General features: G+C 38.2%; 5 protein-coding genes and 1 pseudogene across 6 annotated transcripts; 4 read left to right on the top strand and 2 right to left on the bottom strand.

Moving 5' to 3' along the window:
* The first annotated feature begins 2,020 nt into the window (after window positions 1–2,020).
* On the top strand, window positions 2,021–2,643 carry LOC106298679 (auxin-responsive protein SAUR20). Its single transcript, XM_013734822.1, has one exon. It carries the CDS (start codon window positions 2,162–2,164, stop codon window positions 2,477–2,479), a length of 318 nt encoding a protein of 105 aa, XP_013590276.1. The 5' UTR covers window positions 2,021–2,161; the 3' UTR covers window positions 2,480–2,643.
* A 1,529-nt stretch (window positions 2,644–4,172) lies between these two features.
* On the top strand, window positions 4,173–4,855 carry LOC106296244 (auxin-induced protein X15). Its single transcript, XM_013732333.1, has one exon. It carries the CDS (start codon window positions 4,388–4,390, stop codon window positions 4,664–4,666), a length of 279 nt encoding a protein of 92 aa, XP_013587787.1. The 5' UTR covers window positions 4,173–4,387; the 3' UTR covers window positions 4,667–4,855.
* Window positions 4,856–6,587: 1,732 nt separating this feature from the next.
* On the top strand, window positions 6,588–7,363 carry LOC106341436 (auxin-induced protein 15A). Its single transcript, XM_013780213.1, has one exon. The coding sequence runs from the start codon at window positions 6,667–6,669 to the stop codon at window positions 6,979–6,981; it is 315 nt and encodes a 104-aa protein (XP_013635667.1). The 5' UTR covers window positions 6,588–6,666; the 3' UTR covers window positions 6,982–7,363.
* On the bottom strand, window positions 7,131–13,151 carry LOC106341380 (pentatricopeptide repeat-containing protein MRL1, chloroplastic). Of its 2 annotated transcripts, none has more exons than XM_013780161.1 (19): window positions 12,720–13,151; window positions 11,824–12,619; window positions 11,529–11,748; window positions 11,316–11,379; window positions 11,089–11,233; window positions 10,898–11,013; window positions 10,650–10,778; window positions 10,356–10,529; window positions 10,104–10,268; window positions 9,600–9,740; window positions 9,431–9,530; window positions 9,199–9,307; window positions 9,007–9,098; window positions 8,814–8,904; window positions 8,498–8,726; window positions 8,332–8,424; window positions 8,103–8,151; window positions 7,749–7,842; window positions 7,131–7,641 (listed from the first exon to the last, which is right to left on the bottom strand). In XM_013780161.1, exons 1-19 carry the CDS (start codon window positions 13,092–13,094, stop codon window positions 7,413–7,415), a joined length of 3,411 nt encoding a protein of 1,136 aa, XP_013635615.1. In that variant the 5' UTR covers window positions 13,095–13,151; the 3' UTR covers window positions 7,131–7,412. The 2 variants fall into 2 exon arrangements, with proteins under 2 accessions (XP_013635615.1, XP_013635620.1); XM_013780166.1 differs by having other exon boundaries at window positions 12,762–13,151.
* An 858-nt stretch (window positions 13,152–14,009) lies between these two features.
* Window positions 14,010–15,363, top strand: LOC106341421 (annotated as a pseudogene).
* On the bottom strand, window positions 15,323–18,174 carry LOC106341397 (probable alkaline/neutral invertase B). Its single transcript, XM_013780174.1, has 5 exons — window positions 17,829–18,174; window positions 17,064–17,494; window positions 16,557–16,988; window positions 15,918–16,476; window positions 15,323–15,827 (listed from the first exon to the last, which is right to left on the bottom strand). Exons 2-5 carry the CDS (start codon window positions 17,445–17,447, stop codon window positions 15,532–15,534), a joined length of 1,671 nt encoding a protein of 556 aa, XP_013635628.1. The 5' UTR covers window positions 17,448–17,494; window positions 17,829–18,174; the 3' UTR covers window positions 15,323–15,531.
* Window positions 18,175–19,095: the final 921 nt, after the last annotated feature.

Raw genomic sequence — 19,095 nt, 5'->3', positions numbered from 1 at the left:
TCCTGACGATGAATTTCTTTGGTGTGCTAATGATATTGAACTTGATCACTTCTCGGCTAAGCATACATGGGAATCATTACGCCCCAGAGCACCCACTCAACAGTGGACCGCTAATGTGTGGTTCAAAGGAGCTATTCCTCGTCATGCTTTTCATTTCTGGATAACACACCTAGACAGGCTACCGACCAGAGCTAGGCTATCAATGTGGGGCTTACAAGTCCAACAATCATGTTGTCTCTGCGATCAAGCATTGGAAGACCGAGATCATCTTTTCCTTAGGTGTGAAGTTAGCGAGCACCTTTGGACCTTAATCTTGAGGCGTCTAGGGTATGGGAGATTCTTCTTTCACACTTGGTTGGCGTTTGTTACCTGGATGGGAGATAGGGACTCAGTCACTCCACTAACCCTTCGTCGCTTAGCCTCTCAAGCAACCATCTACACCATTTGGACAGAGCGCAACAGCAGACTTCACAACAACGTCTCCTCTTCACCGGCGGCCTTGTTTAAGAAATTGGACAGACAACTCAAGGATATCATCCTTGCTCGAAGTAACAGGAAAGCTTTCAAGGGCCTAATGCAGCGGTGGCTTGCCACTGAGTAGCGATAGAAATTTTTCTGTTTTATCAGTTCTCTGCTTTTCAATCGGGTTTTCACTATGTTTTTAACTTTTTTGCCATTGTGATTGCCTGTCAGACTTAACACTATGTAAAACACAACCAGCTCATTCAAGTAATGAAATTCATATTCTTAGCAAAAAAAAAAAAAAAGATGCAGCGAATAATGTAAGATAGAAAAACAAGAATGTAGTAGGCCACACAGGCAGCGAATAGCTATAGTTCTGTGAGGATTTAGTTTTCGATCTATTCCATCACTAAACGGTGGTATGTTGCATATTCAAACTCAGCCCTAGCAACAGTCACAATCGTCATCATCGAAATCACATGCAGAGATAGTCAGACCTTATCCAATGGCAAATAAATTCATCAAACTATTTATCGAGCTGTATTAAATATTTATATATAATCAAAAAGATTTTTATTTTAATATATAATATATAAGTAGTGGCGACGCACCAACGCTAGGTGGTTGATCGGGTTTTGTCTCCAATGTTGCACCTGTTTCGATTGAAGGTGAACAGTCGGCTTCTGACTCCGCGTAGCATCGTCTTTGGTGTTGACGGCGGCTTTGTTTCTTTTTTTGGGTTGTGTCTGGCGTCGGCCGATTGATGGTCCACGAAGTGAACGATGGATGAAGATGGAAAGAGGAGGGGTAGTGGTGTCTCTTCCTGGTATGCTCGATAGTGGAGATTGGGAGACGGTTTTCGGCAGAGGTCCGGTGAAACGCCAATTAGGTCTCCGGGAGGTGGCCATGTGACGCGTGTTGCCTCGTAGGTGAGGATTTCAACACGTGTACCGTCCACGTTAATGCTTGACGCGTGGAGTGAGTTGTGTTCCGGTGAAAAAGATGGGTCTTACTGTTTTGGGCCACATTTGGTCTTGTGGTCAAAGTAGTTTTATTTCGCCCTTATGTTTTAGGCTTATGTTCTTTGTACGGTAGATGGGGTTAGCCCGTTGGGTTTTGGCCCGTTAATAATAATAAAAATAGATGGCAAAAAATATATATATATATATATAACCATCTCTATACTAGCTCATAGTTCGTCCCAGCAGTACGGCCCCTAGTTTGAGAGCAAAGGAAAAAATATACTTTTATTATTAGGACTTGGAATTCAACCATTGCTAAAAGTGGTTCAAGAACTGGACCCACTTATTATGACCCAGGTCACACTATTCACCACTTCGAGGCTCCAATTAAATATACCCATCCTTTTATATTGGCAATCATATAAAAACGTACATTATGTGCAGTCACATTTTACAAATATATATGGTGACTTTACATAAAGATGAGCTAAGCCATGTGAGCCAGATGGATGACGGGAGGGCCCAACAGCCCATAACTTTTGGGTTTTTTTAAGTGAGAGATATCTCATCTTGCTGTTATTTTAACATTCATGTCATTTTTATCTGGAAGCTGCATGCTTTAAGTTTGCTACTATAAATAGAAACTTCTTCTCCTCCTTGTCTATCAAGTCACTTGCTTCAAAGATTTTTTTTCATCCACAAAATTGTTAACGTTTCATTTAAAAACAAATAAGAAGATGGGTTTAGTGCGGTCCATGCTTCCAAATGCAAAGCAAATCTTCAAATCACAATCTATGAGGAACAAGAACGGTTCACCATCATCAACAACAGCTTCAGGGCTTGTTCCTAAAGGTCACGTAGCGGTTTACGTTGGCGAAAGAACGGAGAAGACGAGGTTTGTGGTTCCGATATCATACTTGAACCATCCTTTGTTCAGAGAGTTTCTTAATCGCGCAGAGGAAGAGTTTGGATTTCATCATCCAATGGGCGGTTTGACGATTCCTTGTCGAGAAGAAGCGTTTCTTCACCTCATTACTTCTCAGCAGCTGCATTGAGGAACGCATTGATTAATTAATAGTTTTAGTAGGGTTTTGATGAATCTTTTTTTTTGTTGTAGAAATGAATCTTTTTGTTGTTGTTCTATCTGAGAATTATATGAAATTTAGTGTGTGTGTGTATGACACTTGTTCAAAGTTTGTGTTTCGAAATAAGATTTTAATCGTTGTGCAAGTATTCATATCCAAACCACTAGAACCTGAAGATTTAGAGGCTGATTGGATTAAATTTTTCTAAAGCTTGTGAAGGATCATGAACTTTTTGAAGCTCTTTTCGCGAAAGATCATATTTTCTGACATTTTTTGTTTGATTAATGCTTAATATATTAGGAATCAAATATGAATTGAAACAAACTTAATGGCCAAATATTACTGCTTCTAATACTACTGTTAAAGAAAAAAAATATTATAAATATGGAAAGCTTTTACATAATGGGAAATCACTTAATTACATAATTGTAGTTATTTATTTTGAATAACCAGTTCTGACTTACATCATTATATATTTAAAGGAATGGTGGATCACATGCACTCTGAATAAGCTAAATTGGTTGTAGTATGTAACCGTTGATGAATCAAAATAGGACATACATTCTTCGAATAACAAACAAATTATAAACTGTTAAAAATGTCTCAAACAGAACTGCTCAAATATTTTATGAAACTTAACGATAAATCATATCTAATTATTGCATATATAGATTGTCAAGCACATGTTACTCTCTGCTATTAGGAAGATATAATTGTGATAATAACAATAATGCAAATACAACACGTGACCGTCTTTACAATAACTGAGTTTTCTTATAACTACCCTAATCATGCATAAATGCATGCGATTTATACTAAATATTCTAAATTTCTAATTAATTGTTTCAGATCAAACATGTAACTGAAACATTTCAACCGGTTGGTTTGATCTTATTGAAAGAATCGAACCTTCCTCCGCTGTATAATGTGGATACCAAATGTTGGTCTTAAATAAATTCATCCAACTTTGTGTTATTGTAGAATCAGTGATGAAGACTGAACTATTGTTGATAAGTTAAGGGTTCTAAGAGAAATCATACTAATAATATATAAAATAAAATAACTCTTTAAGACACACAACTTCTCCCTAAATGTTACCTTGAACTTCTTGATTCTACATAAGAACTAAAGAAACAATGCATGTTCAATGTTTTCTCATTTTCTTGACTACAAGCTTAGTATTACACAAAAGGGTCCTCTTACAGATTTTTAAAATTATAATAAATTTAGATTTTATAGTAACTGTTATTATGATATATAGAATTAAGTTTTGTAAACACAATTTTAGTTAAGACGCAAAGGTCATCTCGAGTGGGGCTCTAGGGGTAACACATATAGACCAAAAGCCACCATTTTCAAGAGCCAACAATAGACTTGTCAAAAATGTATATAGTCATCAATATTTAATAAGGACACTTGTTTCTGTTGTCTATTCATCAGAACCAATAGGACCAAGCCTGTTTTTATGTGACGGCCAGAGATTTTAATCAGAGAGAGAGAGAGCATGTGAGTTCTGTAGCTTTGGTGGGTCCCTATCTGATTTTTTTTTTTTTTAATCAAAAGTGGGTCCCTATCTGATTATATTCTAAAGTCACCCAGAGAAATTAGTATCAGCTTGATGCTTTTCTAGGTAAGAAGCCCTAGTTTATTATTAAGCAGATCCCATGTGAAAACCTCCAAACTCCTAATTTTTAAATACAATAAAATATTTTGTATCATTAAACTCAAATTCGAAGTTTGATTCCATGACCTTTTTGAAACTCTATAAATAACAACTAACTGAAACACAACTCCACCAAAAAATATCAATTCAATCTTTCTCCACTTTCATAAAACAGAGTATTCTAGTAAGATTCTATAAATCTCATTACTTTAGAAATGGCTATTCGATTCTCGCGTGTTATCAACTCTAAACAGTCGCAAAAACAGCAGTCTCGTGTCCCAAAAGGACATGTTGCGGTTTATGTCGGAGAAGAGATGGAGAACAAGAAGCGATTCGTGGTTCCGATCTCGTATTTGAACCATCCTTCGTTTCAGTGTTTGCTTAGGCGAGCAGAGGAAGAGTTTGGTTTCAACCATCCAATTGGTGGATTAACGATTCCTTGCAGAGAAGAAATATTCGTGGGTCTTTTGAATTCTTATGGTTGTATTGTTTGAACTTGAGACATCTTTTGGGAAGCCACATTTTTTTTCCATTTTATATATTTTTTGTTTTGGTTGTTCCCTTTGTTTATTTCTGCAAAGGAGAACATGTTGAATCAGCCTGTAAATATGTTGTATAACCAGTTAAATCAGGTTATAATATTATGTACTTCCACAAAAAACATTGATCAAGAAAGATTTTTATGTTTTCAAAGATAATCTTAGCCTTGATTCGGAATATCCAAAGTACCTTAGCCCGATCGATGATTTCTAGGTGAAGCTAAGAATCACATGGTTGCAGAGGTTCAATGGTAAAATCGGAGTTAATTAAACCTGACCAATGTCGGTGTTAGAAACCAGTCATTAGCATTTATTTCGACCCATTATCTGCATGGCCATATCATTTATCTAAATTGTTTTAACTTTAGTCACTAACTATTCTTGTGTTCAAAAAAAAAAAAAAAAAAAAAAAACTATACATGCATTCTCTTTTGATCTAGACTATGCCAAGATCAGGCCTATTATTTATCGAATTTAAACCCAAAGACCTTCGTTATCAAATAATTGGGTAGCAATATAAATTTTGGTGGCAAAAAAATCAGTATTGTATAAACAAAACCAAATTCTTTATCTTAAATTTATAAAAAAAAAAAAAAGTTTATAAGATAATAAATAAAAGAATCCAAACCTTCTCTCTTTTTTTTTTACTTTTTTTTTTTGATTAAACACAGTTTCTTCAACGACTTTTTTTGCTTTTTAAAACAATATAGCACACAGATTTAGAACCAATTGCGCTGGCCATTTTCTGGACTAACGATAGGTCTTCATTGTAAGCTCCTTTTTCTGATTGTGATGCATTAACTACTGTATCTTGTCAATCTCAATTAGAGGTATATGATTTGCAAATATTTTCGGTTTGGGTGTGCATGGTAGATAAGATCATGGCAATTATATCTTGTATTACTTGTAAAGTTGTAAGTTACAGAAAATGACATTTCAACAAAAAGATCAGAACAACGGTCAAGAACATCTTGAAAATCTACAAGACGCGAATCAAATAAAGGTAACGGCCATGTTATAATGTAACTAGGAATAAATTTCTTATATACTTTGTCGCATAAACACAGACGTAATATATCAACATACGTATGCTAAGTTCTAGAGGTAGTATCATTATAGCACATTAAGCTATATATGTATACTAGGATAACTGCCAAATAGCAATAAGAACATCTATCTAAAGAACTATCAATCAAACACAAATATTAACTTCTCACATATCAATAAGGAAATAAATAATGTGGAGTCGCCAACTAGTAGATCAAGAACGATTCCGAAAAGCATCTATATGATCCGAGACTGAAAATTGGGTGATTAGATGCGGCTCAGCAAAATGATAGTATTTAAATGTAATGATTTGTTAATTGAAGTATATTTGCGGCCCTAATGATTCGCATCTATCAGACGAAAACCAATCCAATGATTAACCAAATTGAGCATTTTCTATATTTAAATCTGAAATATCAAATTGGTTATATCTATCCTGAATTTTTTCTTCGTGTTGATCGTTATTTCAGCCAATGTGACAAGTTGCTCGGTGTCTTCTTTGCATGTGCTTGTCCACTTGTTATTATCTTTTTGAAAGCACACACACTTCTATGCCGAAGGAAGTAGAACAACTTTCATAAGTTCAAATAATATTCAGAGAAAAAGGATATAATAATAATATTTTGACTTTTCAGCTTAGTTTTATATTTTTATATTAGTAAGAACAAATAATTTTTTGTTGGACTTCATGAACAACTTGCATGAGGAAAAAAAACACAATAATTGCCCTTAAATTACTGAAAAGCTATTAGTCGTTAATTTAAAAAAAAATCATTATAACTTTAAAAAATTTCATTATTATAAATAGAGACAATCATCACCCCACCTTTCTTCATCTCAAGCATTGTGGTGAAAACCAAAAAAAAAAAATCGTTTAGCATCTTTGGTCCTAAAGCAAAAAAAGAAAGATGGGGTTGAGTCGTTTTGCGATCACAACTGCAACAAAGCAGATACTGAAGCTAAACTCCCTGGCAAGCAGAAACCGAACATCATCAGCACTGGATCATGTCCCTAAAGGGCATGTGGCAGTGTACGTAGGAGAACAGATTGAGAAGGAGAAGAAGAGATTCGTGGTTCCAATTTCGTTTCTGAATGATCCTTCCTTCAGAGAGTTCCTTAGCCGAGCAGAGGAAGAGTTTGGATTCAATCATCCAATGGGAGGCTTGACCATTCCTTTTAGAGAAGAAGTGTTTCTTGATCTCATTGCTTCTCGGTTACAATGAAGTTAAAAAGAGAAGCTAGATGTCTCTTGATCTTTTCATTATCTTTTTCCATGTATTTTTTTAATCATGGAGAATCTTGAAGTGGAATTTTACAGTCTCATATTTGGTTTATCTCTAATAAAGTGATACAGAGACAAGTTTCTGAAGTCTTTAAAAGAATCATTTACCATTTATATATGAATAAATACAAACTTATAGAGATATACATACCAACTGTTTTACCATGCAATTAACTTCATGTCACTATGCAACATCCTCATGTGGACAGCAAGAACCATGCAGGAAGCAAAACTTGAATGTTTCACTTTTCTGCTCCGATTCTGGAGGAATGTGATGTGACATGCACTGAGTATCTCGTTGCGTGTGGAAAAAAAAAAAAAAACTCTCGGAGGTTAACTAGGATCAAAATGAGAGAAGCCTCTTCTCAGTTCTCACTCAAGTGACAAGTTCCCTAGCCGAATGCTGCGTTGCTGGCGAGTGATTTGGTTACCTAATGGTACTTGAGATGATCTTAAGTCCCCTGGCTTTGTAGAGAATGGCGAATCAAGCTTTGGTTGAAACCAGTTCTTCAAAGCAACACCATTAATTCTTAATTTAGCATCCTTTCTGTGATAAGGTATCCCCAACCTTCTCAACAAGGCAGAAATGTCTTGTCCAACCCTGTCAACACAAGGGAAGTTCTTAGAAATAATATATATATAACTTCAGATGGTAAACATAATCTCTGGATAATTAAAATAGAAAATATAGGATACTCATCAGTTTACCTTCCTGCAAGGTCAATTGTCTTCTCTCCTTCAGGAGTTGTAATCTCCTTCTCTTCTATGGAAATTATCAAATTTATATGAGGTATCTTTGCACCTGAAACAAACATGAGATTAACAGGTAAGAGATTTTAATTACAGACCTCAAAGCCATTGAAAATTCAATCAACCAGTTAGATCTTCCCAACTAACTAACCATTTGTTTAAGATTTTTATCCTAAAGTTGATGATCTGATAGTGGATATTCAGATCAAGAAAAGCCAAAAGACCAATAACTATTTAAGGGGTTGAAATTAAATTAAAGAAGACTAATTTAAAGTTATATCAAGAAAAGTTAGAGAAAACAGATTATCTTACCAGCTGCAAGGCGATGCTTAAGACCTTTAAAGATGGTTAAGAGGTAAACCTGTCATATATTTCATGACATTATTAGATACATGGGAATCCTAAAAGTGCTAAAACAGTGAGATATTGATCTGTTTTTTTTTTATTCAATATACAATTCATGATCACTGGAAGAGTTAAACTATAGCCTTCCTAGCTATTATTATGTAAAGTTTATTCCACTATAACAAAAGGGTTTTACCTCAGCCACGTTTTTGGGCAGTTCTGTCGTGTCAAAAAACAATGGAACTTTATTGAAGGACATAGAAGGAAGAACTCCAAGAGAAGTAGCCTCCTGCAAATCATGAAAAATAATAATATAAACTCTGTGGACGTAATGAATATCTATATGAAGCTACCAACATTACCTCAAGAAGTGAAAATGCTCGAGGATCATACTCTCCAAACCCATCTACTAATGGGAATATGTTATGCTGCTTTTGTGAAGAAATGTTGCCTAAATTCGAAACCAGCCTATCCCTCAAAGCAGCATCATGTGGAAGTTGCAAGCATCCCAAAACTTGTGAAACTACTTCTGTAGTAGGAACTGTACCACCTGATATTGTCTCACGGTAAACCATTAAGGCCATTGATGTCCTGAAAGAAAGGGAAGTTTATCAATATCAACATTAAGAAGAAGAGTGATGGACTGCCTTAAGATTTGAAAGAGGAAGCTATACTGACCATTTATTTTCAATCTGAGGTCGTCCTGATTTGAATGACACAACAGGTTCACCAGCTGCAGATGCCTTCTCAAACCTTCGCTTGCAAAGGCCTTTATAGAATAGCAAAAAAGAAGAAGTAAGAAACATAAGTGCTATATTAAGACAAACGCTTACATGTTTGATTGCATTGAATGTAAAATACAAAAGCTTACTTGTTATGCATCTACACATGATGAAGTTTGGTGATACTCCATCTTCTTTTGCTCGAGAGAGAAGCTTGAAACTTACCTCAAAGTCATCCTTTCTACACACGTAAATTTCAGAGAATACAGAATTCTCAAATCTGCACTGATTACTTACTAATCCAAACAAAGCCTAAATAATTCAATTTAAGAAGAAGTTACCTTTCACTTGCCAGCATGAGCATAGAGTAAGTGATAGTGTTTGGTGTTAATCCCAAAGTCTTTATCTCATCAAGATATTCCATAGCCTTGGGAAGTTGACCACCTTCACCTGTTGATACTCTAAGGTGTCATACCAGTAATGATTTTTCTTTTCCGCCTTATACTTTTATCATATTTATTTATTTATTAATAAGGGTAAAAGATTAAGATAGTGTAATGTATGAGGTCTTACACAAGGCGGTTATAAGAGCATTCATTGTTGAAACAGTTGGTCTAAGTTTGATTGACTTGATCTTTTCATAGAGCTCCAGTGCTTTCTTCCAATTTTTCGCCTAAACCAAAAAGAAAAAGGGTATCAGTAGTGTTCAAGACTCTTGCTACAACTATAAAAGGCAACATACATTACAACAAGCTCCCATCAGTGAGCTATATGTTATGGTTCCCAGACGTATGCCTTGAGATTTCGCATCCTGAAGAATGCCAAAAGCTTCCTCTAACATTTTTGCATGTCCCGCAACATCGATCAATGCACTAAAAAAGACCTGCAAAGGTTAAAACCAAGATTGCACATATAAGTAAGATGGCTTTAGAAGCACTTAAAATAAATTCTCTTAGTTAAAGTGTTAAACAGTTAACTCCTAACACACACTTCCATAAGTTTTAGCAGGTAATCTTAGAGATAACATGTTCATGCCTCATAAAGATATGGAACTTCTTTTTTTTTTTTTTGAATACCAAGAGGTTCGGGCCAAATCTTGTAATCCTCATAGGCCCGAAACCACAGCATGTAATATTAGTTTCGTCCCAATAGTCACTCGAACTAGGGAGCTCTGACATAATGGCCAGAATCCTTTCCAGTTGGATATGCAACTTCAACATGACACATAATTCAAAAATAGACATACCTCATCAGGGACAACACGTTTCTCTTTCATGTCACTGTATATGCTACATGCAAAATCCCAGTCCCCAGACTTGCTGCAGCTATTCACAGCAATGGTATAGACTTCTGGAGTACCCTTTATTCCATATTGATGGATCATCTTGTACACTTCTTTAGCTCGTTCGACCTGGAATAAAACTTATCCTTTAATCAAAATAGAAAGTAAAAAACAAAACAAAAAATGGAACAAAAACAAAAAAAAAAAGCCACACACCTGACCAGCATTGAAACATGCCTTCATCAACGCACCAACCGTGATATGATCAGGGTCTATAGGGTGCGTCTCAGCCTTCATTTCGGCTAACACATCGAAAGCACGGTCAACAGCTCCTGATTGGCCACATGCGGAGATGAGGGCGTTGAATACAACCCGGTCTGGCTTAACATTCTACTGCATCGAACATGTCATCAATGTAATAAAAGCCTTGATGTTACAAAAACATTTAGTAGCCACAAAGCAAGAGGATAATATCAGCAATCTAGAAACATGATAGGAGGCAATACAAACCTTAGACCTTAAAATACCATAAGCACCAAATGCCTTGGCTACTTGTCCAGCTCTAGCACAGCCATCAATAAGCGCACCAAACGTGTGAAGGTTGGGTTCTACTCCAGAATTTGCCATCTGGTGGAACACCTGAGAATATAACACCACAGAAGTGCACAATACATGGCACAATAATACCACACCATTCAGACAAGACTAAAAATGAACCAGCCTATTATGTTTCTTCATGGAAAAGAAGATTAGTATACCTCAAACATTGCATCAACTTTCCCGCTTTTAGCACAACTTGAAATCAAAGTTGTGTAAAGTTTGCAATCAGCCATCATACCATTCTCTTGCACCAGATGCAGAACTCCACGAGCTCCTACATAAGTAAACATTTTAAAAGAATGATGAACTTTAGCAAGATCAAAAAATTAAATATGGATAATAATATCACCTTCTATGTCCTGGGAGCTGGCACATACAGACATTAACATATTGAATGTGCTCAAGGTTGGATTTGGAATCAACTTGGTAAAGCGAAATGCTTCCTTGACAGCTCTTTTCTTCTTGCAGAGTTTAAAGAAGCTTGCGTGATAAATCTGATGTGAGGAGATAGGAAAAATAAGATCAGTTGAATCAATACTAAGAACACATCCATATTGCTCATGAAAGCAGTCATACCTTGTTCATGTCCAATAGATCCTTTTTCTCCAAATCCTCAAGTACGTTTATGCAGTCCATTAACCTATTATATAAGGATATTACACCCTCAAATTCAAACAATGCAGTAACATTTGTTTGGTAATAAAATTTCCCATTAAAGAAGAGCGAAGAAGGCAGAGGACAGCCACAAGATAAAACACTGTTTTTTCCAAACCAGAGAACATTTATTACCTCCCATCTCTAAGTAACCGGTAGTAAGCATCAGTAGTTTCTGGAGAAAGCCCATTGCTATTAAGTATCTGGGAAGGGAACTCAGGCATGTTTTCATCAGTTGGGTGAACCACATGCTTCTTCCCATCATCTGGAACTTCCCAGTCTCTTCTTACATCTTTCCTTTTGTGGGATAAACCACCGTTACCGTGTCCCACAAGATTCTCTTCCTCAACATAGCCTGCAAAGGAAAAGTAACTTTACAGCATCATCTCATGGATTGGCCTTACAGGAAAGTACCTCACTGTCAACGTACCAGTAGCCTGACCAGAACTTGGTCCTGAGAACTGAGTATCAATTACTCCACCGTTCTTGTGGTCTAGCAGTACACTATCAGTTGCAGTAGAAGTAAGAGTAGGAGAGACTGTTTTAACACTTGCCAGCCTTGAAGAAGTGGGTGATGAATGATTAGACCCATAAAATGTATGAATCTCTTCTCTTTTGCTCTCCGTGAAAATGCTGTACTCAATAGGCTTCTGGGTCAAACCATTATACTTATTCTCCAGAGCATGCGCATCGTCATCTACCACCACATGTGGAGAAGCAACCGAATGAACTCCCACCACTGCCTGCGAGAAACCATTCTCCATAACCGTTTGCTCTTCAGGTGCTTGTGTTCCCAATGTAGCTGAATCCACAGCAACATGCCCATTACTCAAAGAAGATGAAAGGGACTCATCTATAGAACTATGTTCACTAGCAATAGTGCTGACACCGGCAACAGCAAACTGAGACTCCTCAGCTGCCATTTCTTTGGCCACAAATGGATCATACTCCATCACAGCAGCTTCCTGGACTTGATGAGCCTCCTCTTCCTCAGATTTGTTCGCACTTTCTTCCACCTTCTTTCTAAAACTTCTGGTGATTGATGACGTGGCAACCGTCTCGTTAGCAGTTTCCTGGATTTGATGAGCCTCCTCTTCCACCTTCTTTCTAAAACCTCCATTTACTTCCACAAGACTTCCTTCATGAGCATCTAAATGTTGACTTTCCTGCTGACTCTCACTACTACTGATCTTTCCTCCATGAAGCGTCTCTGGAGATTCTGCAACCTGATCAAGTTTAGCCAGTCAGAATTCACTTCAAATTTCATCAAAAAAAAATCATCAGCTCAAGCGATGCAGAGGTAAAAGAAATGTAAATTTTACTGACCTTGTCGGAAAGTTGACTGGTCTTGTCGGAAACTTGACTGACCTTGTCGGAAAGTTTTCGTTTTCTGAAAGAATTTTGGCAATAAGCGAAAGCAATGGCGGAAAAAGCGGTGACAGCCACAACAACGAGGATCAGACCAGAGTCGATAGAAGCTCTAACGACTAAACGAGGCGATGAACGACTAGTTTTCCGTTTTCCGGTGCGAGTTCGAAGATGATGATGATGAGGAGGAGGACGGAGAGTGTGGCAGCAGCCGAGGAAATCGGTACGGATGGAGCGGAGACTAGAGGCCGGAAGAATCACCGGAGAGTATGAAGTTAAGGTGAGATACTTCGACGACGAAGTGGTGGAGATGAAGGAGGAGGTGACCTCCATTGGAGGAGAAGGAGAGAGAGAGAGAGAGAGAGGAGGAAAGATGATGAGAGGATAAAGGGAGCATAAAGAGGAGAATAGTTGAGAGGATATGAAATAACGAACGACTCGCTGTGGGCCATATGCTGACGTGGCTTTAACGGCCGTCAAGTCGTCAACGTTTTCCTTATCATTTTTCTCTTTTGTTTTTTCAATTATGCAAAGACAGAAAAAATGTTTTACTTGTATGTTGGGTTTGGTCCGAGTCCAAGTGGCCCACTTATGTTCATTGGATATGTCTCCAAATGAATCCATTACAGCAAATGATGCTACAGTTAAATACATGGAGGTAAACAGTCTATGAACTTTTCTCCAATCTATGTGCTTCTCAGTGTCTTGTTCAGTTGCTACTGCGTCTTTTGTGTATATATGCATTTCAGGGAGGAGCAGTGGCATATGTGGTTGATAGTTTTAAGATTCCTACGATTTTGATGAGTGACTGATACTAAGAATGGGAATATTTCCAACTGCCAAGCTTGATCAAAAGTCAGTTACCAGAGTACAGATTGAATTTATCAGTGGGAACTGTTTCCCAGACCTCTGAACAAGGGATATGAATGATTCAAGCAAAGGGTAAAGGCAGATTAAGCAATAATAAGAAGCTTTAGTTGGTTTCTCTGATCATTTTTTTTAAGTGTACACACTCTTGTGTTGGTTAGGAACAAATAGCTTTTAGTTAAACCCAAAGATTATGATGTATCAAGAGAAAATACTCAAAGAATTCGAGATTGGTCTTTAAGAAAGAGCCAATGCAATAAACATGAAGCTCCTGAATCTCACACCTAATCTTCACCAAATATCAACTAGGCAGAAACAAACACCGCACAAGATGCAGGTCATAGACTGTATATATATATATGCCTTTCACCTTGACCCTTTTGAACATACTTAATATTTAACAAGAGAAAACAGATAGAAAATGGGAAGCATCGATTCAACAGAGTTGGGTTCGGAGAAGAAACCAAATCCAGGGAAAGCGACCATTCTTGCTATCGGAAAAGCCTTTCCTCACCAGCTTGTGATGCAAGAGTACTTGGTTGATGGCTACTTCAAAACCACCAACTGTGATGACCCTGAACTCAAAACAGAAGCTCACTCGTCTCTGCAAGACAACGACGGTGAAGACAAGGTATGTTGTAATGTCAGAGGAGATACTAACAAAGTATCCAGAACTCGCCATTGAAGGAGGATCCACCGTGAAGCAGCGTCTAGATATATGCAACGACGCTGTCACTGAAATGGCAGTGGAAGCTTCTAAAGCCTGCATCAAGAAATGGGGCCGTTCTATCTCCGACATAACTCACCTTGTCTACGTCTCCTCAAGCGAAGCTCGTCTTCCTGGTGGCGACCTGTACTTAGCCAAAGGACTTGGTCTCAGCCCCGAGACACACCGTGTTCTTCTCTACTTCGTAGGCTGTTCTGGTGGCGTTGCAGGCCTCCGTGTAGCCAAAGACATAGCCGAGAACAATCCGGGGAGTAGAGTTTTGCTTGCTACTTCTGAGACTACCATCATTGGTTTCAAACCTCCAAGTGCAGACAGACCGTATGATCTTGTTGGGGTCGCGTTGTTTGGTGATGGAGCTGTAGCTATGATCATCGGATCCGACCCAGACCCCATATCTGAGAAGCCTCTCTTTGAGCTTCACACTGCAATTCAAAATTTCCTGCCTGGTACTTGCATCTATTTATGCCTATAAATGTGTTTAGATAAAACTTAGGATGGCTTTTTCATGGTGCAGACACAGAGAAGACGATAGATGGGAGGCTAACGGAAGAAGGGATAAACTTCACGCTGTCGAGAGAACTTCCGCAGCTAATAGAAGACAACGTGGAGAGTTTCTGCAAGAAGCTAATAGGAAAAGCGGGACTGACTCCTAAAGACTATAACCAGATGTTCTGGGCGGTTCATCCAGGCGGACCAGCCATCTTGAACCGAATGGAAAAGCGGCTTAACCTCTCGCCGGAGAAGCTGAGTCCAAGCAGAAGAGCTCTAATGGACTATAGCAACGCCAGTAGCAATTCAATCGTTTATGTGTTGGAGTATATGTTGGAGGAGAGCCGGAAAGCAAGGAACATGAATGAAGGTGAAAACGAGTGGGGTCTGATTCTAGCTTTTGGACCTGGTGTTACATTTGAAGGCATCGTTGCTCGAAACCTTGATGTTTGAGCAACAGAGAGAGATATGCATGTAATAAGAATGTGAAGCTTAAAGAGAAGAACTCTTTTTTTATGATGCTTAAATGTTTCGTAGTCTAAAAATATTTCACAAAGCAAAACAACGTAGAATGTGCAATTTGAAAAACAAAGAAAGAGTCGTTATCAGGCATTAAAACCACGGGTCATGAGGTTTTCTCTTAAGATCATCTCTTGCTTATGTTACCTTAATGAAGATGATCAAACTTCAACAAGTCCAGGAGTTGGATCTTCTCATAACGGGTTTCATTTGTTTGTCTTCCTCAAGAGCAACCATACCGACATGTGATGGATCTTCCAGCATCATCTTAGCTACTAAGTATCCGGCGATTGACCAGGTCTGGCATTTACGTGACTGCTTCCCAACGTATCTCCCTAGCTTTCCATCGTAGTATTCAGGCCAGTTGTCTTTATGAAGCCTAGCCTCAGCTACTTCAATTGCTCGTCTTGCTATTTGAGGTCGACCAGTTTTGATACAAGCAGCCGTCAGTAGCCACAGCAGCACTGTGCCAGGGAAGATAAAGGTCAGATTAGCTTTTGCATATAGTAGAAAACCACACTAACAGAAACGTCTAGGAGAATTAGTAAATTTACCTGGCCAGGACCCTCCATTGTGGTAACTCCATCTAGTGTTTTTGGGGTCACAGCCAGTTACAATCCTCCATTCATGGCTTTCTATTGCAGGGTAGCAAACTTTGAGCGGCATTTCTCCAACCAACTCTTCCCAGCGAGATTCTATGAGATCCATAATTGCGGTTGACTGTTCAGGAGTAGCCATGGAAGACAATATGGCTATACAATTGCCCAACGCAAACCAGCGGAAATCCATTCTCGCGGGGCTAACGTTGCCGATAAAAAACCCTCCGTGAGATGGCATGAAGTCGAAAACCCATTCCGGAAGAGAATCAGGGATTACGTTGAACTTGTTGACAGCAGTGTGAGAGTATTCCTCAGTCTTGTATCGGTAAATGTCATTAAGCTGCTTCAAGTCTAGCCAGAAGTAACTCCTCATGTGGTAGCTCAACGCATGGAGTCGCTTCACTATCTGTTCCACCATTTCTTTACCTTCTCCATCGTGTTTAAGTACGAGGAGCGCACACCTTAAGGCCATAAAGAAGAGGGCTTGGATCTCTATCGGGTAACCATAAACTCCCTACAACAAGGAAAAAACAGAAGATTCTCAAACTGTCTCATTGTAGAAAGAATCAAACTAGTAAAAAGGACTTTACTCACCATCCTACGATCAATCATACAGCAGCCATCAGCGCACAAGAGAGTAGGAAAAGTATCAAACCCCTCAGAGAGACAAAGGCTTAGTATCAACCGTATACCCTTCTGGCATTCAGGCATGTCAGCAAGAGAAGAGTCTCCCGTAGATTTTGTGTAGGCTCTCAGCAGAATAATCCACCAGAATCCAGAATCAACCGGCGCCACTCTCCCAATCGCGCTCTCGCCAAAATCAGCAATCAACGTTTCATGGTTCCTAACGGGATCATGGAAAACTTTGAAGCTAGCAGGCATAACTCCTTCACCAAGCTGGAACCTATCAATCTTTTTCTCCCAAGACTGAAGACGAAGAGTCTTCAAAAGGAAGTTTCTCACTATATCTGGCTCTCCGTTCATCAAGAACGCCAAAGCACTTGGCACAAAGTCTCTCACAAACACCTAAGACAACCAAACCAACACACGAATTAATAGAATCGTGACAGATAAAAAAGAGTGTGTTTAAGCATTCTTCACCTGATCATAGTTAAGTTTCTCTTCAGAGTTATCCACAGCAGCAATAGTCCCAACAGGCTGTCCACGGAAGTACACCATAGACCTCCTCAAAGCATCCCAGGCCTCTCCCACCATAGGATGAGACTCGAATCCATGAACTGACCGAGGAGTGTTGAATCCAGACCACCTACCCACACTCGGTGAAGCCACGTAAGAAGCATTATCCGTGTTTCTAAGCTGCGGTGAGCCAGATAACTCGGTGAGAGACCTTTCGTCGAGTGATCTCAGTCTCTCGATGTTCAACGGCCTCGGCTTCTCTAGCAACTTGGAGAAATCAATGTCATCGATATCGTCTAGTGTATCTCCGTTTTGATTTACATCTACGTTCAGATTAAAACTCGACATTGCTCCAGATCGATTCAACTCCTAGCGAACAATCCAATGATCACCCCCTGCATTATCATAGATATATATCAGATCCATTTTGCTCACAACAATAGCATAATCATATCGTAATCAATCAAACGGAGGAACTTCACGAACATCGAACCGTGCGGATTATCGTGTAAATTTACAAAGAACAAGAAAGCAAAGAGAGATTTCGACTCGATTTTAACGATATCAACGGCACATGACGGATCGAAAACGAAACTCTCACCGAGCTAACGCACGTACACGACTCTTCGCCGGATCTCCGGCGAAGAAAACTAAGCAAGGAGTTACAAAACCTCATCTCGATCAAACAGTTCTTAAACCACCAGAGAGACGTAGAAACGGATCACGAACCTTGATGATCGAGCGCGGAACGAAGAAGAAGACGAAAGAGCTTCTCTCTCTGCTCTCCGCCTCTCTATCTCTTCTCTCTGATCACGAAACAGAAGAGAAGCGAGAGAGTGTATCGTATCAACACTAGTCGAACAAGTAATCTTTCGAAACGGCAAAGGGTAGGACGTATCAGCTACTCGGCCAAAAAGGAGGATGTGTGGGTCCACGTGTACGAACAGGATGTGATTGTGACGGGAAGATGGAAACGAGCGCGGTGACTCTAGCGATTGGGGGAAGGTGAAAAAGGTTACCCTTTGATCAAGCCATGCATATGATATGATTGCACGGAGGTTGTTGCTTTTCGAGTTTCACCAGTATTATACGATATTTAAATAAATAACATATGGTTGATAACTTTATAGTATAAGTTAATAATCAGTGACGTGAGAGAGTATCTTTGCAGTGAGTAAAGATGTTGGGTTGTCCACGTGTACGGTGGCAGGGGATCTCGTGCCATGCACAGAGTCAGATGACTAATAATTGTTCGTTTCTGCATATTTTACTATTTAACTTAGAGTGACTTTCGATTTGAATAATAAAAATGTTTATCAAAAGGTTGTATAGTTTGGACAACGAGTATTACTCCAAAACAATTAACATTGTCTATTGGTCGACTCCAAAAGTTTATTTTGCCAGTGCTTTGATTTGATTTTAACTTTTGGATTTTAGGGGCATGATGCTTTTTTTTAGCTAGCTTATTCTAGACAATAATGTGATAGAAGTAGAAAATGGTAACATCACTGCCGCAGATCAAAAATAATAGTGGATAATCTATGATATTAGATCATCTCCAATAGCAGTGCCGGTATACAGATATTTCGAATGAATAAGAAACTTAAAAAATAGGTCCTAATTGATAACAAAAAATCTTAATTACAAAAAATCAAAATTAAAATTTACAATATTTTAACTGACGAAATTTTATCAGTCCTACAAATTATCTTTTTACTCTTTTTATATAGATAAAGAAAAAGTATTCAAAGTTTTATTATGTTTTTTAACTGAAGTTTTATTCTATTACAAGTTTGATTATAATTCATTCTTACATTTGAACCAAAAAAAAAAAAAATCATTCTTACATTTGTTACAAGAACAGTATACATTGCAAGTTTTCAAGTGTACAAAATTATAAGCCTCATACTTATATTGCTTGAGTATGTGTTCAAGATTGAGTATGTCCAATGGTTTATTCTATATCTTTCTAAAAAGATTAATTCTAGAGAAATTT

The sequence above is a fragment of the Brassica oleracea genome, chromosome C1, assembly GCF_000695525.1.
Source record: "Brassica oleracea var. oleracea cultivar TO1000 chromosome C1, BOL, whole genome shotgun sequence".
Lineage (NCBI taxonomy): Eukaryota > Viridiplantae > Streptophyta > Magnoliopsida > Brassicales > Brassicaceae > Brassica > Brassica oleracea.
The sequence above is the reverse complement of the archived record's forward strand: the minus strand, read 5'-3'. Positions and strand labels throughout refer to the sequence as shown.

What these genes read in the sequence shown, in the direction of transcription:
- LOC106298679 (XM_013734822.1), top strand. Translation starts at nt 2,162, where the DNA reads ATGGGTTTAGTGCGGTCCATGCTTCCAAATGCAAAGCAAATCTTCAAA.
- LOC106296244 (XM_013732333.1), top strand. Translation starts at nt 4,388, where the DNA reads ATGGCTATTCGATTCTCGCGTGTTATCAACTCTAAACAGTCGCAAAAA.
- LOC106341436 (XM_013780213.1), top strand. Translation starts at nt 6,667, where the DNA reads ATGGGGTTGAGTCGTTTTGCGATCACAACTGCAACAAAGCAGATACTG.
- LOC106341380 (XM_013780161.1), bottom strand. Translation starts at nt 13,094, where the DNA reads ATGGAGGTCACCTCCTCCTTCATCTCCACCACTTCGTCGTCGAAGTAT. An exon ending in CAGCTCCCAGGACATAGAAG is followed by an intron (nt 11,014 to 11,088) that starts GTGATATTATTA and finishes TTACTTATGTAG; the next exon opens with GAGCTCGTGGAGTTCTGCAT. An exon ending in GAGCATTTTCACTTCTTGAG is followed by an intron (nt 8,425 to 8,497) that starts GTAATGTTGGTA and finishes CATGATTTGCAG; the next exon opens with GAGGCTACTTCTCTTGGAGT.
- LOC106341397 (XM_013780174.1), bottom strand. Translation starts at nt 17,447, where the DNA reads ATGTCGAGTTTTAATCTGAACGTAGATGTAAATCAAAACGGAGATACA. An exon ending in AGAAACTTAACTATGATCAG is followed by an intron (nt 16,989 to 17,063) that starts GTGAAGAATGCT and finishes TGGTTGTCTTAG; the next exon opens with GTGTTTGTGAGAGACTTTGT. An exon ending in GTATGATTGATCGTAGGATG is followed by an intron (nt 16,477 to 16,556) that starts GTGAGTAAAGTC and finishes TCCTTGTTGTAG; the next exon opens with GGAGTTTATGGTTACCCGAT.